Source organism: Sus scrofa, chromosome 9 (assembly GCF_000003025.6).
Source record: "Sus scrofa isolate TJ Tabasco breed Duroc chromosome 9, Sscrofa11.1, whole genome shotgun sequence".
NCBI lineage: Eukaryota > Metazoa > Chordata > Mammalia > Artiodactyla > Suidae > Sus > Sus scrofa.
The window spans coordinates 9,457,617-9,477,438 of record NC_010451.4 but is presented as its reverse complement, the minus strand read 5'-3'; the positions used below and the strand labels follow the sequence as shown (position 1 = coordinate 9,477,438).

General features: G+C 54.5%; 1 protein-coding gene across 1 annotated transcript in view; it reads right to left on the bottom strand.

The window, feature by feature from the left end:
• Positions 3,191-19,822, bottom strand: part of SLCO2B1 (solute carrier organic anion transporter family member 2B1) — a 40,271-nt gene continuing 23,639 nt past the window's right edge. Inside the window, 8 exon segments of the mRNA XM_021062511.1 lie at positions 3,191-5,000; positions 6,015-6,135; positions 6,462-6,526; positions 7,771-7,867; positions 7,870-7,933; positions 10,485-10,650; positions 12,879-13,236; positions 17,403-17,505. Of these exon segments, the coding sequence (XP_020918170.1) occupies positions 4,820-5,000; positions 6,015-6,135; positions 6,462-6,526; positions 7,771-7,867; positions 7,870-7,933; positions 10,485-10,650; positions 12,879-13,236; positions 17,403-17,505 (1,155 nt within the window). The 3' untranslated portion in view covers positions 3,191-4,819.

Sequence of the window (19,822 nt, the reverse complement as noted above, 5' to 3'; positions counted from 1 at the left end):
TCTCTGCAATATGACTACACATGCTTTTGTTAATCGTTGTCAGCTTGTCTTCTTATACTGGGGTTTTCCTGTACCAGACACACGGCTGCGTGCCCAGCATTGGCAGCACAGGGAAATAGAGCAGCCATGTGATCTGGTGGATAGTACGATGATTGAATGAATGAATGGATGGCAAATGAATGAATGAATGGTGAATGAATCCATCCTTGAACCACCACTTTTTGGCCAGTCTTAGAACTGTTGTTTCCAAGGATTAGCCCATTTCATAGCAAAAGGGGAAGCAGAAGGAAGGGACTGCTCTGGAAGGGAGAAAGAAAATCAATAAAAATGTAAATCTGGTTGAGAAAAGCTGTCCCAGGCTGGCTGTGGGGAGAGATAAGCCTGGGCTGGCTGAGCCCTGCCTGACAGTGAAAGAGAGATTAGGCGACAACAGCACCGTAGCCGGGGCAGGGCAGGGGGAGCATGTCTCCCCTCCGTGGTGCCTCCTCCCTCTGACTTCACCGCCCACTCCCACCCCCACCTGCTCCTTAAATTCTTTCAGGGACATGGGAAGGGACAGGAAACTTACAAATAGTGATCCTCAGGTGCACTGCCTGTGCATGAGTATGTCCTCCTTATTTGGTTCTCCAAGCTTCTGGGAGATCAACTCACATTACAGGTGAAGAAAGTGAGAAGCAGAGAAGTTAAATCTTGTTCAGGGTCACACCATGAGCCAGTGGCAGAGTCAAGATGTGAACCCAAATCTGACTGACTCCAAAACTCCATTTTTTTTTTTTAATTCCATTCAACTGGAGGGCTACAGCCAGGCTTCAGGTGGTCCCCGAGCTCTGAAATCAGAGGCACACTGGTGTATACGTTTGTGTGCATTTTCAGTGGCGAGTCCATCTCTTTTATCAGATTCCCTAAGGTGGTTGTCACCACCCCATGTCTTATACCCTGCTGCGTCCCTGGAGATGGTGGCCTTTGAGCTGGGTCTGGAAGATTGGGTAGGACTTCATGAAGCAGGATGGAGAAGCAAGCAGTGGGGTGGGGCGTGAAGGGGTCCAGCTGCGTGGAGGGAGGAGCACATGCGGGGCTCGTTGGGGGAGAGAATTTGACATGTCCAAAGAGTGGCAAGGGGGCCGTGGATTCTTGCTCCTCATTTATTTATGCTCCAATTGAGGCTCCTGGCTCCCGGCTCCTGAGGGGCACTGCCTGCCCTGCAACTTCCCAGCGTGGGTATACAGGAAAGGAACTCCAGGCTGGGCATCAGGATGCCCATTCTGGTGCCAGCTCTGTCCTCTGCTAGATTTTACTGCCAAAAAATCTAGTAGGAGGGGTTCCCGTTGTGGCTGAGTGGTAACAAACCCGACTAGTATCCTTGAGGACATGGGTTCGATCCCTGGCCTCACTCAGTGGGTTAAGGATCCAGTGCTGCCGTGAGCTGTGGTGTGGGTCACAGACGTGGCTCAGATCTGGTGTTGCTGTGACTGTGGCTGGCAGCTGCAGCTCCAATTCAGCCCCTAGCCTGGGAACTTCCATATGCTGTGGGTACGGCCCTAAAGAGGAAAACAAAATCTAGTAGGAGACTTAACACCTTCTCCTACAACTCCCAGGGACGAGGTAAGAAGAAAATGAGGTCACATGTGCAGTTGCTTGAGGCTTCTCATTGGCCAGAGGCCATGTCAGGGAAAGGGCTGCTCCCTGGAGCCCCCAGGCCCCAGGAAGTCCTCTGGCCCTTACCTGCTCCAGCCCTGGCTCTCAGCCCCGGCTCTCAGCCCCACATCTCACTTGGAGTTACTCCTGGAGTCTCCTCATCCTGACTAGCCCGGATTTTTTTTTTTTCCCCAGGGCTGCAACCACAGCATATGGAGGTTCCCAGGCTAGGGGTTGAATCAGAGCTGTAGCCACCGGCCTACACCACAGCCACAGCCACGCAAGATCCGAGCCACATCTGTGACCTCCACCACAGCTCACGGCAACGCTGGATCCTTAAGCCACTGAGCAAGGCCAGAGATCGAACCTGTGTCCTCATGGCTGCTAGTCAGATGTGTTTCCGCTGCGCCACGACGGGAACTCCTCCAGCCTGGGTGTTTTTAAGCACAAGCACCTCATCTTTAAGTCTCAGCTTAACCTTGAGATGGATTCAGTACAAAGCTATGGCTGTTTGAGCATCAGGGAGGGACAGGGAGAAGCATCTGCAGTATGTTGATGCTGTCAGGTTCTTGGGAAATATGCACAGGTAGACACTTTGCCCACAATGGGGCAAGATTGCCAGTTCTTTCCGCTCCAGCTTCCCTTGTGTCCCAGTTTCCCTTTAACTGAGGTGGTTGGCACGGGCCTGTCTAGGATCTGGCTGAAGGGGACTGGAGTTGGGGATCAATTTAAGTTGGGTTCACAGGGAGATTTTATATCTCTATATGCAGTTCTCGGTCACTTTTGTGTACAGATAAATCATGGCTGGCTTCCTCTGTAGAGAAGATGGCTTCTAGGAATCTTCCTACCCATAGTCCAACCCGTTTGGCTCTGTGACATCAAGGTGTCATATCCAGAGGTCATCCTGTGATATGACTATGTCTTCTGCTGCCCAGCCCTGGACGTATACGGGCAGTAGAAGAAAAACAGATTTGAAATGTACAGAACCAAAAGCTAGTCTGTAGAAAATATTTCCAGTCGTTCAAAGGAAAAATTGTGGAAGTTTGCCCAGCAGTTAGTAAAAAATCTTATGCTGTTTTTCTGAATTGTGGAATGTGTATGTTTTGACTCCTTTTTTTTTTCCATTCTAAGTAAATATTCACCTTCTTACCTAATTTTCTGTTCCTTTTCTTAAAGAGGAGTCTCCAGATTGTATAAGCTTCAGTTCCCCACACAATCTGGATCTCATTCTAGTGCTACCGTTACTTTTGTGTGATCCTGGAGAAGTGGCTTATCCTTCCTGAACAGCTCTCTCTCCTGGAAAACATGAGTGACAGTTTGGACAGGTGAGGACGTGGAAGGCCCTGTGACTTTGTTCCATTTCTGAAACTGTTCCTAGAGGAAGCTGCACAGCCAGACAAAAATTAGACCAGAATATACAGGTAGGGGAGGCTGTAATGTATGAGACATCATGGTGAGCCGTGCATCCAGTAAAACTTAAATCGAAAAACTGGCCATAAGGTGGTTGTTGCAAACTGCAATGCAGTTTATAAGAAAGGATTCTGGAAACAGAAGAGACTTTACGCAAGAACAAATTTAGTAGTGAGCTGTATCTATAATTCCAGGTTATTCCTGCAAAATCTGGGAAACAAGAGGGAAAGAAAAGGGGTATGAAGTACACAGAGCCTTCTCTTGTTGGAGGACTTTGAAATTCCTGGCATGGATAAATACAGGCTCAGATATTTGTTAAACAGTTGAAGGTATCAGCTAGTAGAATAAAAATGGGGCCGAGAACTCTGGTCCCTCTCTCTTCTTTCATGTGGGATGGCCTCGAAGCCCTGCCACTGAGAGAGGCATAGAGGGCCAGAGCCAGGTGCGCCCCAGGCCCCCAGCTTCTCCCCCAGCTCCCAGCAGAGGGCTGGACACAGGGTTCGGGAAGCCCCTGCTGATGGCTCCCCGCCTCCTGCCTCCCAAGTAGCCAGGCTGGGGATGGGTGGGGACCAAATGGGACAGGAGCAGAGGGAGAAACTCTCCCCTTCCCAGAGAGAGAACCAGGCCGGAGAAGACTGGCCATAAAACAAGCCAAGCCAGGACAAGGCCTGACACAGACAAGATCTGCTTGTTCAGACCCAAGCATCCCATGGACCACTTGTTACACAAACCCAGGCATTACCCCAAAAGCAGGTTCTTATGCCAACCCAGGCATCACAGAGAACCAGATGTTACCCCAAAACAGGGGTGTCACAGACCCAAACGGTGTCTACACACCCCAGGCGACACCACATCACTTAGGAAGGGATGAAATTAGAATTCTCATCACAAAAGTCACAGTGGCTTAGGTGGGCCCGGGTCAAAGGTGTGAAATCTTGGCAATGAATGGTACCAGTGAGTCTGTGCTGAATGCTTGGTCCTTGAAGTTAGAAAATGCCCTCCACCAGAGACCCTAAGGCACAGTCACCCACACTGTAGCTCCCTGAGGGCAAGGGCTGGGATTTCCTGAGTCCAGAGAGTGAATCCCCCAGCTCAGCCAAGACCCCTGGGACCCTCACACCAGGTGTCCTGAAGGCCCTGCCCAGCCCGGATGTCCCGAATGTGACCCATTCCCTCCCCAGTGGGTGTCCCCAGAGCTCTGCCTCCAGGGGGCGCCAAATGGACACTTCTCAACAGAGGCTGGACAGGCTCCACCTCCAGCAGAGCGGGCTTGGGGAGGAGACCTGAGTCCCTCCTGGCCACAGAGAAGGTCACCGTTGGAAGGAGCCTGAAAGCTGACAAGTTCATGTCCACCTGATAGAGGTAGAGGCTGAGGCTCAGAGAGGCGCTCCAGGTGAGCAGCAGAGAAGGGCCAGGACCCAGTGTGCAGGGCCACCTGGCCTACTACTGTCCACTTCTCCATCCTAGGGCCCTTGGGGAAAGAGATGCAGTCCTTCCACCCAGGAAAGCCTGGTTTCAAGTCAGCTGTGCAGCTGGAGGAGAAAGCGGGGAAACCCTAGTGCTTCAGGAGTGGCCAACGCAGCAACCCCCCACGTAATTCTTTGGTTCAGATGAGAAAACAAAGGCCCAAAATGGTCAGTAACTTGCCCAAAGCCACAAAGCAAGTGAGCAGAGGACTCAGAATTGGAAAATGGGGCTCTCGACACCCAATCTCAGGCCAAAGGCTCTTGCTGTGGCTGCCACTCTTGGCCAAGGTGGGGGGCCCAGGGATAGCTCACACTCTGGATTCCTCAGGCTCCTTCTTTGGCCCAGACACTAACAGCTGCTGCTGGAGGCCAGGGCTGGACATAGTCGCCTTGGTCCCCTCCTCTTTTTCCTGCTGTCTCAGGATGGCCAAAATCAAGGCGAAGCAGGCCAGGGAGCCTGTCTTGAAGAAGAACTGCAGACCGATGAACCTGGGAGAGAACAAGGGATCCCTGAACATAGGAGCGCCTTGTCCAGGGCTTGGGTGTCCTGGGGATGGGAGCAGAGCAGGGTCAGCAGTCATCACCCATTGTGTAGTTGGAGACATTGGGGCCTTGTAGGGGAGAGGCCTCTGGCTGCAGGGCAGTGGGCCCTGTCACCATGGCCTTGGTTGACCCCCATGGGGGGTCCTTTTGTGGAAGGGGGGAAAGGCTCTGAAAAGGGAGCCTCCGGTCGGGGCAGAAGCCCGGGCATCTTCCCTGCCCTGTCCCCCCTGTCTTGTGACCTGGGCTAGCCCCGCCTCTCTCTGAATCTCTCTAAGGGCTCAGGGGTCTGACAACTGCAACTCTGGATCACCTCACCTGCCACAGAAAAGAAGGATTCCCTCTCCCCAGTTTGTCTAACTCATCAAGGCTCTTCTTTAATTTTCCTCCTCAAGGAAGCCCTCCTGGACCCATGTGCTCCTCAGAGCTGGAAGGGACCAGCTTCCTGCTCCCAGCCCTGCTGGCAAGTCCTTCTGCCCAACTGCTCATCTATCCCAGGGCCAGTGGCCTCTCTGCCTTCAGGTTCCTTTGGGCTCCCCATTGTACAGATGGGAAGACTGAGTCCTAGAAAAGGCAGGTCTCACAGTGAGGGAGACAGAGCTGAGCCTGGATCCCAGGCCTCCTGAGCCTAGACAGTCATCTTCCTACCCTGCCTCAACCTGCTCCCTCCCGCTGCTGGGCCGCTCCAGTTCCCCCTCACTCAGCCAGCACAGACTGGTTGGGCCGGTTATCAGCTGTGTGTCCTTGGGCCAGTTACTTAAATCTCACTTTTCCTCATCCATCAAAGGGGTAGACAGAGTCCAGCTCGCAGGGCTGGTGAGCTCACCGCTGGATAGAGCACCTGTCACCCTGCAGGCGGATGTCAGTGGACCTCCCCTCCCTGCTGGTGTCCTGCCTGGGACCCCAAGAGTATTTCCAGGTTTCCCAGGCAGCCCCCCTGGCAGCTCTTAGCCCAGGTCTCACCGGTTTCGAAGCAGGTCGTGGTCATAGTAGCGACAGACGGCCCGGCGCCCACAGCTCTGGGCCCAGTACACACAGGTGGTGTCGATGGCGCTGCCGTGGATCACAGGGCTGGGCATCCAGGCTGGAGGAGGAAGTGCTCAGGGGACAATGGAATCTGGCATTCCTGTACCCCTCCCACTCCTGGCATATGTAACCCCCGAGGGGCTCCGAGCCCCTCCGGTTAGGTCTTCAGCCTTCAGGCCCACCCCTTACGCTGGTATTGGGTGCCCTCTCCCTCATGGGCTGCTTAGCCGCTTGCACACCCACCTCCAGGGCACCTACAATGGATCTGCGGCCCTGTGGGCCAGTGCACCCTAAGGCCAGGGACTGGGTCCCACTCCTTCCTGTGCCCCCCTGGCCCAGCACACAGTGGGTATCAGGACCAGTGGTCCCCAGCCGATTCCTTACCCAAGACTCTCTGGAGCATAAACTGGATCCCTACAGCCAGAGTCTTATCTTCTTTCTTCACTCCCCTAACGACAGGGACACAGTGACATGAGGACTGAGTGAGTTCCGGCCTTCAAGGGGCTCTCACCACCCCCATCTCTCCTATCACCCAGCCCCAGCCTGCCCCCAGTCTAAGGCCCTTGGACGGTGACCCAGCCCCAGCCTGCCCCCAGTCTAAGGTCCTTGGACGGTGGGGCTCAGGCCCTATGCTCCCTTCAACCCGCAGAGCTAGGTCCCCAGCTACATCAGGGCCCCGGGCTGGCCTCCCTGGGTCCTGGTCACAGATACCTCCCCTCTTTCCCACTCCCTGGTCCCTCCGAATTCTTCCCTTCCTCCTACACTTGGCAAAACCTGGAGCTGGGCAGCCAGACGCAGCATTTAGCTTCCCAATCATTGTAATGCTTCAGCCTGGGGGGCCCTGCCAACCCCTGGCTCCTCCTCCTGAGTAATCCCAGCACCTGGCATCTATCTACAGCTCAGTCCTTCCGCACTGTGCGCTCACATCACCCCCATGTGGTAGGCATAGTACCAGGCCCATTTTACAGATAAAGAGACTGACAGATGTTTCGACAGGTTAAGTGACTTAGCCTGGACCCCACGGCTGCTGGGTGTCAAGGATCAGAATTCTGCAGCTTTAATGCCACTTAATCAGGCTGCCGGCTGGGGCATCTGAGTCCTCTACTTCTGCACTTATGGCCAGATATGGATCTAATGCCTTCTAATAGTGTAAGGGGCTCCAACCCCCTTCTAATTTTCTAGAAAACAGGGAATAAGATAATCCCAACATAATGAAAATTTGGAATTATCCTGCTCTGCCCCTTATTCCAGCCCCCACACCAAGAGACGCTGACTTTGGCTTCAGGTAACAGTTTGCAGTCCCATCAGGCACCCTCAGGACAATGGCCAGAAAGATCTAGCACAGGCTGGGTCCAGAGTGGATACTGACAGGGGCCTAGGTGTGGCCTCTCCCTCTCTGGGGAACATAGTGTTCGGGGCTCTGGGCTCTGGCATCAGGACTGATCCACCCAACACTTGCTGTGTGACCTGGGGCTAGTGCTTGAATTTCTCTGAGCCTCAGTTTTCTTATCTGTAAGATGGGAAGAAAACTACATCTCATCAGGTTGCCAGGAGGATGAAGACGAGGGAGAGTCTAGTCTGCCACGGGGGCCCGGGACACGTCCTCCTTTGAATGGCTCCCTCCAGATTCCTTGTCCTGCCTGTGGTTAAGGCCCTCTTGGTACCACTGGTTCCAGTCCGCCTCTGCTATCACCTTAGGATGAGCATGAAGGAGGGCGTGTGGGTGACGCTGGCCACTGCTGCACCCAGGCTGACCAGGATCATGAAGGGCAGCACCAGGTGGCTGCAGGGGACTCGCAGGAGCCCGCGGGCACAGGGCCGCCCCCCGCCACGCAGCTGCAGTTGGTGTAGAAGACCTGGGGGGCGGGGGAGAAGAGCCTCAGGAACCTCTAAGGACAAGCAGGCGGCCACGGGCCGAGGCCCTGGGAGGCTTATGAGAGACCCGTGGACACAAACGAGCTGGGGCAGAGCTGGCTGGATGCTGGGATTTCGGAGCCTTTGCCTGAGTCAGGACGGCCCGAGCCGGCAGACAGGCTTTCGACCCACAAGTGGGCTGAGGCTGGGCTGATGCCGTGGGGAGAGGTGGACATGGAGGAAGGAAAAGCAGAGCATCACACCCCCCCACACACACCCTTTACACACACTCACACCCCCCCACACTCACACATAGGCAGTCATTACATATACACACGGACTCCACATATGCAGCCCCCCCAACACACACACATGTTCACATGCTTACATACTCACACTCAAACAGCACCGACACTCGCTCGTTCTTTAACCTGGTGATGCCAGCATACTCCACATCCCTGACTGTGCAAGGAATTAAAGCGTGTTTGGGGGAAGGAACTCAGATTTTCCAGTTCCTTTCACTGAAGTCTTCCAGGACACTGGATTCTAGAGTGGGTTCTCCAGGGGCGATTCACGCACAGGATGGAGAGAGGCAGAGAGCACAGTGGGAGTCCTGGTTCCCCAGGTGAGGGAGGGGCAAGGACGTCTTCACCAGAGAGAGCTGTTGGATTGGGGCCTACTGCATGCTTAAAACGTCTCGGGGACTGTGCTCCTTTTCCTGGATTATGTCATGCGGCTCTACACTTCATGAATTTATCTGAGCGCAGCATTTAGCACAGTGCCTGGTATGCAGCAGGCACTCAATACTGTCACCTCCATTTTGCAGGCCAGGAAACCGAGGCACAGATTAAACCATTCGCCTAAGGTAACAGAGCCAATAGGAGGCAAACGGATTCCAACCAGATGGCCTGGCCTCAGTGCTCATAGGCCCATATCCACAGGCGATCACTTGTCCCCTGGGGCCCCTGGAGGGGTCTCAGAGAGATCCAACCAGGACAGGACAGTGAGTGCTAGGAGGCTCGAAAGCCTTTCCAAATGCAAACAGTTTCCACGGCTTGGGGGCGCCTGGCTAGCTTCTGAAGCACCATCGACCAGGTGCTTTGCTCTGCGCCAGCCCAGGGGCCCAGGTCGCTCCCTGTAGGAGTCTCAGGCTTAGATGCTAATGCTCAGCAGGACACACACACTCCCACCCACCAGCCCAGGGCCTGAGGGAGGTGGGTCTTGTCCCCACTTGTCCTTTGGGGACAAGGAGGAGAAAGCGGAGGAGCCAGCTGGTCCTGGTGTTCTTCCTAAGGTTGGCACAGAATGCCCTGCTGCTAGTTATGCTGCTCTTCCTCCCTGCGCACCCCCCACCCCCAGGAATTCCTTGAGAGCAGGGTCCCTTGGCTCTGGGTTTGTCCTCAGCCCCCCTGCACAGGGCCTGGCACAGAGGAGGGGCTCCGTGGAGGTTTGTTGACGGAGTGACTGACTGAATGGGCTCATTGCTCCAACCTCCCCACTGGTCTCCCGTCTCCCTGTCTCCTGGCCTGCAGTCTGCATTCTTCCTCCTTTTTTTTTTTGCCTTTTTAGGGCTGCACCTCCCACATATGGAAGTTCCCAGGCTAGGGGTCCAATCAGAGCTGCAGCTGCCAGCCTACACCACAGCCACAGCAACGCCAGATCCAAGCCACGTCTGCCACCTACACCACAGCTCATGGCAACACTGAATCCTTAACCCACTGACCGAGGCCAGGGATTGAACTCGCATCCTCATGGATGCTAGTCAGGATTGTTACCGCTGAGCCACAGCAAGACTCCTTGGCCTGCATCCTGTTCGCCTTCCCCCTCATTATGGCCTCAGATGTGATCCAGCAGATCTGACCCTGTCACTGTGCTTAAAACCCATCCAGGTCTCCCCATTGCTCTCTGGAGAAAGTCTCCACTCATGGCCTCACATTCAAGGCCTTCCTCGCCTGGGCCTTGCTTTTCCTCTGTGAATCCTTAGGCTTCTGCTCCCAGAAGTTCTTTGCAGTGTCTTGAAACAGTGCGCATGTGTGTGTGTGTGTTTGTGTGTGTGTGTGTGTGCGCCTGTGCGCATGCATGCACATAAGCAAGCTGTATGATGTGTCCCCTGCCTAGAAAGCCATTCGCTGGTTTGCCTGCTCACCCTTGAAGATCCAGCACAAATCCCGAGTCCTTGGAAGCCTCTGGAACCGTCCCGGGGGCTGCATCTCCTACCATCCTTGTCTGTATGTGTGGAGTCCACCTCTCCTGCCCGTCACCCCCCCGGGATTCCTGAGTTAGTTCCTTTTGTCCCCCTCCTGTGTGGACAGCTGGGGCCACATCTGATTCACCTCCGAGCTCTGGGCCCTGGCACATGTCTGGGCTGGGCTGGCAGTGAGAGCTTATTGAAAGCATAACATTCCACATCTGCCAACAGAAAGAGGCGGATGACAGAGAGAAGAGCCAGAGGATGAGACCACTCCGAGGTGGAGGGTGTGACGGGCACACAGAGACGGGGAGGGCGGAGCCCGTGGGAGGCAGAGGGGGCGGCCAGAGGCCTCACCCACCTACCTGGCTTTTGTCCCGAGCCTCCTGGACTAGCCGGCTGGTGCAGCCTGCGTGACAAGGCGTGAGGTACTCCACACGCGCGCTGGAGTCGCAGACGGGGTTAAAGTCATCGGATGGGCAGGAGCAGGGCTCCATGCAGCCTGGAAATAGCTCCAGCCCAGGCTGGGCGCTGCGGGGAGAGAAGGCCCGCCTGTTGGTCCGGCTCTCCCTCCCACAGGCCATGGAGCCAGAGCTACCTCAGCCCCGGAGAGCCGTGGTCAGAGATTTCGGCTCCACACAGAGGTTTTTCACTGCCAGGGCTGCTCCATCACAGGCAGTGATGAGCCCCTTGGCATGGACCCCGCAAGAGGCCTCCAGTGGGAGAAGGGGGGGCAGAGTCTGGACCAGAGGCTCTGAGAACCCGTCCAGCCCCAAGATCCTACAGGTCTTTGAGCTGCGTCTGCAAACGTCTCTGCTCCTCAATGACCCATTTTTAGAGGCTGTAAGATAAATTCTTCGCCGAACGTAGTCTCAGCTGAAAGGGGCCTTTATCTGATGAGGTGGATGTAACTTCCTTTTCTGAGAGCACTCGAGCCGTCTGTGTGGGGCCCAGTCAGGGTACCTGCGTAACTGGGATCTCTGAGCTGCTCCTGCCTCTCTCTGGCCTGGTTCTCTGACAGGTTGGCGGGTTCTCCTTTCCCACCTCCCTCCTGTCTTCTCTTGACCTCTCTCTCACTCTAGCAACCCTGCCTCCTGTCCAGGGAACATTTTAGTTCCACCCAGCTCCCTTCGGAGGGCCTGTCCCCCTGCCCCAACACCCAGGGGTGTCCCTGTTCTTGTCCAGCCAGGACCAGATGGGGTGCACAGGGGCAGGAGATCAGAAGAGAGGCAACTCAACCTCTCTGTGGCTTGCTAGCCTGCTGTCCTCATTGGTGAAACAGGGATGGTGGCAGGACCCGTCCTGGAGATGCCGTGAGGGTTCAGGGCGATGGAATATGGGAGGGGTTGGCACGTGGGAGACCCTTGGTTCTCGGCAGCTATTATATCACTAGGTGTGCTGGAGTATGAGGAATTCTCCTCAATTTGATCTGCTGCTCCCCAAAGACATCTTCAGTGACTTAGAACTCAAAGCTCAGTGAGTAAATTGTGAGAATATAGAAGAGAACGTGGGTGAGATGAGATGCCAGGGTCAAGGTGAAAGGCAGAGGAAGAGAAAAACGGGGCATGTGAGGTAGGCTGGTTTTCCCCCACTTGCCTTTTAAAAAATCATGGGCAAATAGTTATGTACTTTTGACTCTGAAAATCATTAAAAGGCCCCGGCTCCCTCCTCAGCCCAGGGGCTTCATGCAGGCCTGGCTGGAGCTCCACCTCTGTGCCCAGACTAGGCTCTGCAGAAGGATGCGCCCTGGACCTTTGGGAAAAGGAGAAGGGAGACAGAAGGTGGGGAGAGAGAAGGGAGACGGGGAAGGGGCTGGCGAGGTGGGACCAGGACCCAGGGGCAAGGGCTGAGCGTTTCTGGGCTGAGGCTCCCTGTAGTGACACAGAAGGAACCTCAGGTGTGCAAAGTTGGCACCTGCGTGGAGGGAGGAGACGTTGAAGAATAGGAGGAAACAGAAAAAGTTGGGGACTTCTAGCTGAGCGTGGGGCCGCCGTATGCCTGGGGCAGTTCCTGGGCAAAATGGAGTCATTCTGGAGACGAGGCAGTGTTGGAACTTCCAACCTTCCCTCCAAGACGGCTCCCAAGGAGAGAGGGCCTGTGTCATGAGGGGTCGGGGGAGAGGGAGAGGGAGGGATTTTCAGAAGCTTTGCTCCTGGAGGGCGGGGGCAGGCACTGGCCCCCAGACAGGAGAAGAACTCCAATGTTAGGGTCATGGAACAGCAGCATTGTAGCTCCCAGGCTCTAAGGGCCAACGATCTCCAAAGTCTTTAGGCTAAACTCCTTCCAGGGTGTAAGCTTGCTCTGCAGCACTCCCAGCAGGGGCCTTCCAGCTCCCACCGCCCACCCCCAGCAATGAGAACTCCATGTCTACTGGGCAGGCCTTTCCTCTGCCAGGGGGGCAGAGCCTTCCTCAGGCTGAGCTGGTCCTGCTCCTGTGGTGTGGCCTCTGCTCCAGCCCTGCCAGGCCACTCTGCCTTACTTACGCCATCCACCCTGGTGGCCTTGCCCTGCCCCGGCCTCCACGCCTCCTGAGGCCTGAGGGGTCCTGCCCGAGCAGTTCCATCACTCCCTCTTCCAGGGGTACCTGACACCTTCACTGGAGCCTTCGGGAAAGAAGCCCCACTGCTCACAACTGATCCCGGTGGGGAGCTGAGGGAGATTTGAGGTGCCCCCTTGGCCTGGCCTTATCTGGGCCACCCCCTCGCGTGTCCCCAGCACCCTCCTCCAGCTTATGCCCGCAGGCTCCCGCCCGGACTCACCCAGGCTGGTGGTTGATGCCCGCGATATGGTGGGTAGAGCAGCCCATGAAGAAGAGGGGTGTGCTGAGGAGTAGGCATAACAGTGCCCCCAGCAGGCAAAGGATGCCGCAGTGCATGGGGCCCAGGCGGAGGCGCTTGACCAGGATGCCCCCTGCCACGATGCCCAAGATGGCCAAGGGGATGGTGAGGCAGCCGATGAGCAGGTTGGCGTAGGAGGCTGTGACGGAGAACTGGCGCTCCAGGAACTTGGGCAGGAAGGTGGCCATGCCCGCCACCATGGACGACATGCACACCTGGGACAGGACCACCAGCAGGAAGATGGGGTGGCGCAGGGTCCGCAACAGCACCCTGGGGAACACTGTGGGGGGAGCGGGGAGAAGGTCAGAGGGGACCGGCCATGCCACGCGTTTCCGCCCCATCCGGCGCCGTTCACATCGTTCCGTTCCTTCGTCTCACGGCCTTGCAGGTGATTCTCTTGCACTCAGCCCCACCCCATTTGACTCCTTTCCACTTAATTCTGTTCTGTCTTTGAAATGCGGTTGCCTTCCTTGCCATGGAGTCAGCCTTTCATTTGACTGCATTTCCTTCCATTCAATGCTACTCAAGATGCGATTCCACGTGGCTCTATTCCATTTCGATTCTATCTCATTCATCCCATCCCATCTCACTTCATTTCTTCTCTTCTATGTATTCATCTCATTTCCCCCACTCAGCTGTTTCCATCCTGTCCTGCTCTAGCTCTTTCCAGGCCAACCCAGGCCTTCGTCTTCCCTTTTGTGTCCCTGACATGGGCCAGCATCCGCTCCCCTGATCTTCCCATTCCTAGTTTGTGTTTGTTTCTTCAGAGCACTTTACCTAAAATCCTACACCTTTAACCCATTTAGCCACATTCTTGTCATCCCACCAGAATGTAAGCTTCGTTTCAAGCAGGGATCTTTGTCTGTTATGCCAGTTGCTGAATCTCCAGAGCCCAGGATATAGTAGTTACTCAACAGGTAGTTAAAGAATGAAGGAAAGAATGAGTGAATGGACATAGAAATGAATAGGTAATCAAACAGCCAAATATTGGGGCAGAATCTAAAACCTCCAGAGAAGGTGAAAGCTGAGAAGGCCTGGTGCTGGGCTGTTTCCTGGAGGTAGGGCCTGAGGAATGGGGCACAGCTGGAGCAAAAGCACGGAGACAGGAGTAGAATTGACAGCTCTGGCTTTGAAGCTGCCTCCTAAACCAATGCCTATGTACAGGTCTCCCCCCTTGCAAGTCGCTAAACTGTTTTTTTGTTTTTTGTTTTTTGTATTTCTCTAGGCCACACTTGCGGCATATGGAGGTTCCCAGGCTAGGGGTCTAATCAGAGCTGTAGTTGCTGGCCTTCACCAGAGCCATAGCAATGCGGGATCTGAGCCATGTCTGCAACCTACACCATAGCTCATGGCAATGCCGGATCCTTAACCCACTGGGCAAGGCCAGGGATCGAACCCGCAACCTCATGGTTCCTAGTCGGATTCGTTAACCACTGTGCCATGTCGAGAACTCCTCCAAGTCACTAGACTGAAGGGCACATGACATTGAGAAAGGCCTGGCCTGTGGGCACATGACATTGAGAAAGGCCTGGCCTGTGGGCTTCAGGGCCTTCATCAGCGTAGGAAGAGCTGATACTGGAAGGAGGAGAGCGCGGGCCCTGGTTAGGGGAGGAAAGCCAAGGCGATGGCCAAGAAGACTTTGCTCTGACTCGTGAACTCTCTTCACTAACAACAAAAGAGAAGAGGTGTTTCTGCCCTCAGGAGGCTACACGGATTTAGACAAAGTGAGGGGAGAGAGGAGCAGAGGCCTTTGTAAGAAAAGGCATCAGAGGCACAAGGCCAGGCTGGGCTGGAGGAGAGAAGGCCACGGGCTCCTCTGGGCGAAGTGGGGGGCCCTTCTGTTCCAGCAGCAGAAGGACCCCGGCCTCTGCCACGGAGATTTCCCTCCATCCTCAGAGTATGACCAGGGCCAAGCCAGCTGGTTCCCTGGCCCCCTGGGCCTGGCCAAGAATGGTTTCCTTCAGAGCCAGAAAATAAAAACAGAGTCCAGGCAGGGTGGGTGGGAGCTGGGGCCATGGAATTCCCCCTTCTTCGTGTCCCAGGTCAGCCTCCTGGCCCTGGTCCCTTTCCATACATGCCATGTACATTCAGCTGGCACCTGGGATGGGGAGGGTGTGACGCCAGGCCTTCACCCCAGGGCACTGCTCCAGCTTCCCTCCCTCCCTGAGCTTCCCTGGCCAGGAGTAGCCTGGATTTGGCCCAAGCTGTATAGGTGACCTCATTGTACAGGTGGGGACAAGACAGGAGCAGGGACTTACCCAAGTTCATCCAAAGAGGTCGCAGCCAAGCCAGAGGGCCCCGGGGGTTTCCTGACTCCCAGGGTAAGGGCCGTTTCCCCTCTATCCCCCCCCCCCCCGCTGCCACCCCATTCAGCATTCCTGTGTCTCTGGCTGCCTGACTCCAGAAGGTTCCATCTCACAGATTGCTTCTCTCCCATTCTCCTGTGCTAATCACTGCAGTGCACTTTGTCCCCATTCTCTATCTCTCTCCGCATCTGCAACCTGTGCCTAGAACAGATGGAAAATTCCTGGAGGGCAGAGTGATGCCTTCCCCTTAGATAGGGATGCCTGAAAGAGAGCTCTGGGCTGTCTCTAGCTCAGAGACATCCTTCTCCACCGGACAGGGCCTTCCCTTAGCTCAGCGCAATGTCTCCTCCCATCAGACAAACCAGGGCCTCTTTCCAATTTGAGACTATGTCTCTCTTCTGAGACGGGGACTCCTCCTGCACGGAGGCCAGGTCTCCACCATTAGACAAGGCAAGTTCTCCCTCCATCCAGGGACTCGGTATCCTCCATCAGACAGAGACCTCCGTGTCTCTCATCAAAGAGGGCCTCTCCCAGCTCAGGGACCATATCTCCCCCATCAGAGAGGGCTCTTCCTTAGCTGAGGGCCCTCCCCCCCCAAGAGCTTAGGACTCCTCCAACTGAACGGCCATGGTTCCTCCTCCCTCTGCCTCCCTCCTGGCCCTAGGTGGTCAAGGCTAAGCCTCAGGATCAGACGGACCCCTCTGGAGCTCAGCAGAAAGCCCAGCAGCCAGGGTGGTGGACCAGCCACAAGGCCTATGCTGGCCCTGCCTTGGCCTGCCCCCAGGATCATGTAGGAGCTGAAACCGTCAGAGACAGTCTGGCCCAGGACACCCGCTCCAAGATCCATTTTCAGCAACTGGCCCCAGCTTTCCTCTGGGCTGGAGCCAAAGCAATGATTAATAAGCTCTTCCACGGAGCATCATACTGGGGCCTTCCAGCAGCTGGGGGTGACCTGAGGTTAAGGCATCTAAGCCCCTGCTGCGAGGCCCAGTACACCCCTTTCCTGGAGAAGTGGAGTCCTGGAGAAGTGGGGCGAGATTACTGGCATACCCCAGCATGGAATCATAGGAAACTCTTCCCAAGAAGCAGATCGAATAAACTTCCTATTTGCAAAAGTCCTTGTGGAGGGAGGTGGTTCAAGCAAACTCTGTGGTTATCCCACTCCTAAACCACAGGCAACTCAATTTACTGACCTGGGACATGGTCAGAGTAATAATAGGAGGGCGGGGTGGTAATTGAAAGAATAATTGTGTCTTATATAAGCACAGTTTTTTAAAAATAGTATACAAAGGGCCTTCCATTCATCATCCCAGCTGAGTCTCCTAACAGTCCTTGAGAGAGGCAGAGCAGATTACCGATCCAGTATTTCAGATGAGGAAACTCTGGTTAGGGGAGGAAAGTAACTTCAGATTGTGCCCAGTTAGTGTCAGGGCTGGGTCTCTAACCCAGGGCTTCTGACTCATCATCCAGGCTCTACAAGAGCCTGGCACACAGCAGGCACTCAGTCAATGCCTGTGGGATCAGACTCTTTAGAAATGATGGTGGGGTCACAACATGGACCCCAGTTACAGATAACTGAGTTCATAGTCTCGGGGTCGGAGTGACATGGATCTTACTTCTGTATTAACGGGGAAACAGAGGCCCAGAAAGGAGCAAGGACCTAGGACAAAAGCCCAGGTTTCTGGACTTTAGCCCAGAGCTTCTTCCACCCATGCCACAGCCTAGGAATTTAATCAGTATTTACTGAGAGCCTCCTCTTTGCAGGCTCTGGGGTGGGAGAAGAAGGGTCACAGAAGAGCTGGAATGGGCCTTGACCCTCAGGAGCTCGCGGCTTGGGAAAAGGGATGGACAACACAGATCCAAGCTGATACAGGAACTCCAAGGTTTTGGAACGCCGAGAAGCGGGAGAGCCAGGCTGGGGGAAAGAGAGAATGGCTTTGACCTAGAGGGATGAGGAAGATTTTAATAGATGGCAATAAAAAATGATGTTCAAGGCAAAGAGGATCTTATGAGCAAAGGACCGTACGGTGCTCACGAGGGGCCTGTAGGCATGGAAGATGCATCGAGAGAGGCAGGAGGGGCTGATCCTGTACAGTCCCATGTGCCTCTCTGGCCCCACCTCTGGCCTGAGCTCACTTACCTTTGATGAACTGGATCACAGTCAGGTCTGGGGCCATCTGGGCTAGGCCATCCTTCTTTTCTGGAGACGCTCCAGGGCTCTGCTCAGATGGGGAGTCCTCACCCTGGGAAGACACACAGCCAAGGACAGTCAGCTGGATGCCAGGCATTCTGCGCAGGGAAGCTCTGGGCCAGGGAAGGGAGCTCTGGGCCGGGGAAGGGAGCTCTTGGAGAGGACAGCACAGGGTCCACCACCTCATCAGGAACAACAGGGGCCAGCAGAGTCCCTTTTGATATTGGCCCTGCAAGTACTTAACAAGTGGGATTTTTTTTTTTTTTTTTGACTACTCCAACAACTTGCATAAGTTCCCAGGCCAGGGATCGAACCTGAGCCACAACAGTGACAGCGTTGAGTGCTTAACCACTAGGCCACTAGGGAATTCCCTTAATAAATGATTTTGAAAGAACGGATGAAATCCCAACGGTGGAACTTGGCCATCACCATTATGAACATCGTTTTTGTTTAATTTTTTTATTATTCAATGAATTTATTACATTTATAGTTGTACAATGATCATCACAACTCAATTTTATAGGATTTCCATCCCAGACCCCCAGAGCATCCCCCCACCCCCCGAACTGTCCCCTTTGGAAACCATACATTGTTCAGAGTCTGTGAGTCTGTATCTGTTCTGCCAAGAAGTTCATTCTGTCCTCTTTTCCGAGTCCCCATCCCCGTTATTAACGTGGTAACAAGACACGTCGCCATGAAGTTCCCACCATAACCCCCCCATCATCGTCATCCCCAGCACCTTCACTCGCCCCATTCACGTCACCAAGGCCGTCAGGAACGAACGACCCGTACCGCCCTCACTGTTGTCACTGTCCCGGTCAGTATCCCCCACTGCCTGCGCGATCTCCACCGCTGTCACCTGACCCTTAGAATCACCAGCAACACCCATGATCAGAATCACTAATACCAAGATCACGGGCTCTGACAGCCACGCAGGAGCACATTCGTTGCGAGGTTAGGTAACGTGCTCCGCATCCCACAGCGAGAAAGTGGCAGAACTGAGATCGGAGCTCAGGCCTGCCCGAGTAGAAAAAGCATGCTTTACTTCTTAGGTCCTGTGAGTCCGAGTCCTGACACAGGAGGGGCCGAATTCGGAGGCACCTTTGTGGGGTGATGCGAAGGGGCCTGAAATCTGTCTTATTTCTCTGAGTGAGGCACTAGGGGTCTATTATTCATGCATATCTCAGAGCGGTGCTGTCCAATGGAGCAGCCACCAGCCGCATGCGGCCTCTGAGCACTGGAGCTAATGGCTGGGCCAAATTGAGATGTGTAAGATACATATTGCATTTCAAGGACTTAGAATGGAAAAAAAAAAAAAAGAATGGAAAATACATCATGATTAGTTTTCTATATTTACGAAATGCTTAAAAGAGGGTTTTTTTTTTTTTTTGGTCCTTTTAGGGCCTCACTTGTGGCAAATGGAAGCTCCCAGACTAGGGATTGAATTGGGGCTGTAGCTGCCGGCCTACACCACAGCCACAGTAACACCAGATCCAAGCCAAGTCCACCACCCACACAGGAGCTGGCAGCAAGGTTGGATCCTTTAACCCACTGAGCGAGGCCAGGGATTGAACCCTCATCCTCATGGATACTAGTCAGATTCTTAACCTGCTGAGTCACAATGGGAACTCCAAAATGAGAATATTTCACATACAGTGGGTTAAAGAAAATATTTTGTTAAAATTAATATCTCGGAAGTCCCCATGTGGTGCAGAGGGTTAAGTATTCGACGTTGCCACAACCGTGGCATGGGTTCTCTCCCTGGCCTAGGAACTTCCACATGCTGCAGTTCCGGGCAGGAAAAAAGAAATTCAGTTCTTTTCCTTCTGAATGTGGCTCTTAGACAATTTAGAATGCCATTTATGGCTCACATGATATTTCTTTTGGACATGTTGCCCTAAGGAGAACTAGAGAAGTCCCCTCCTCGGTTCTCAGTCCTGGCCCAGCTGTGGGAGAGCGTGGGTCCCTGGGGGGGTGGGTGCTGCCCCAGGATCGGAAGTCAGAGAGGCGGGGACAGACTGCCAGCTTCCCACGTTTCTTATCAAGGAGGGGCAGGCTTGCTCTTCAGACAGGTAGCATCTTGTTAGTTCCTTGCCTGGGGTTCCTTGTCCCGAGGGAACAATAAAAACAAACACCATGTCATCTGCTGCCACATGTGTAACTCTGTGGTCGACACCTCACTTTCACAACTACCCTGTCCTTTAATTCCCACGAGTCTGATGCAGGGCCTTATCACTGCATCTATTTCACAGAAAAGGAAACGGAGGTCCCCAAAGGGGAAGTGTCACCCCGGAGTTATTGACAAAGCAGGGTCTAGTACCGTGCCCTGTACCCATCTTGCCCTCTGGGGTTTGTGGGGGAGAGAGACC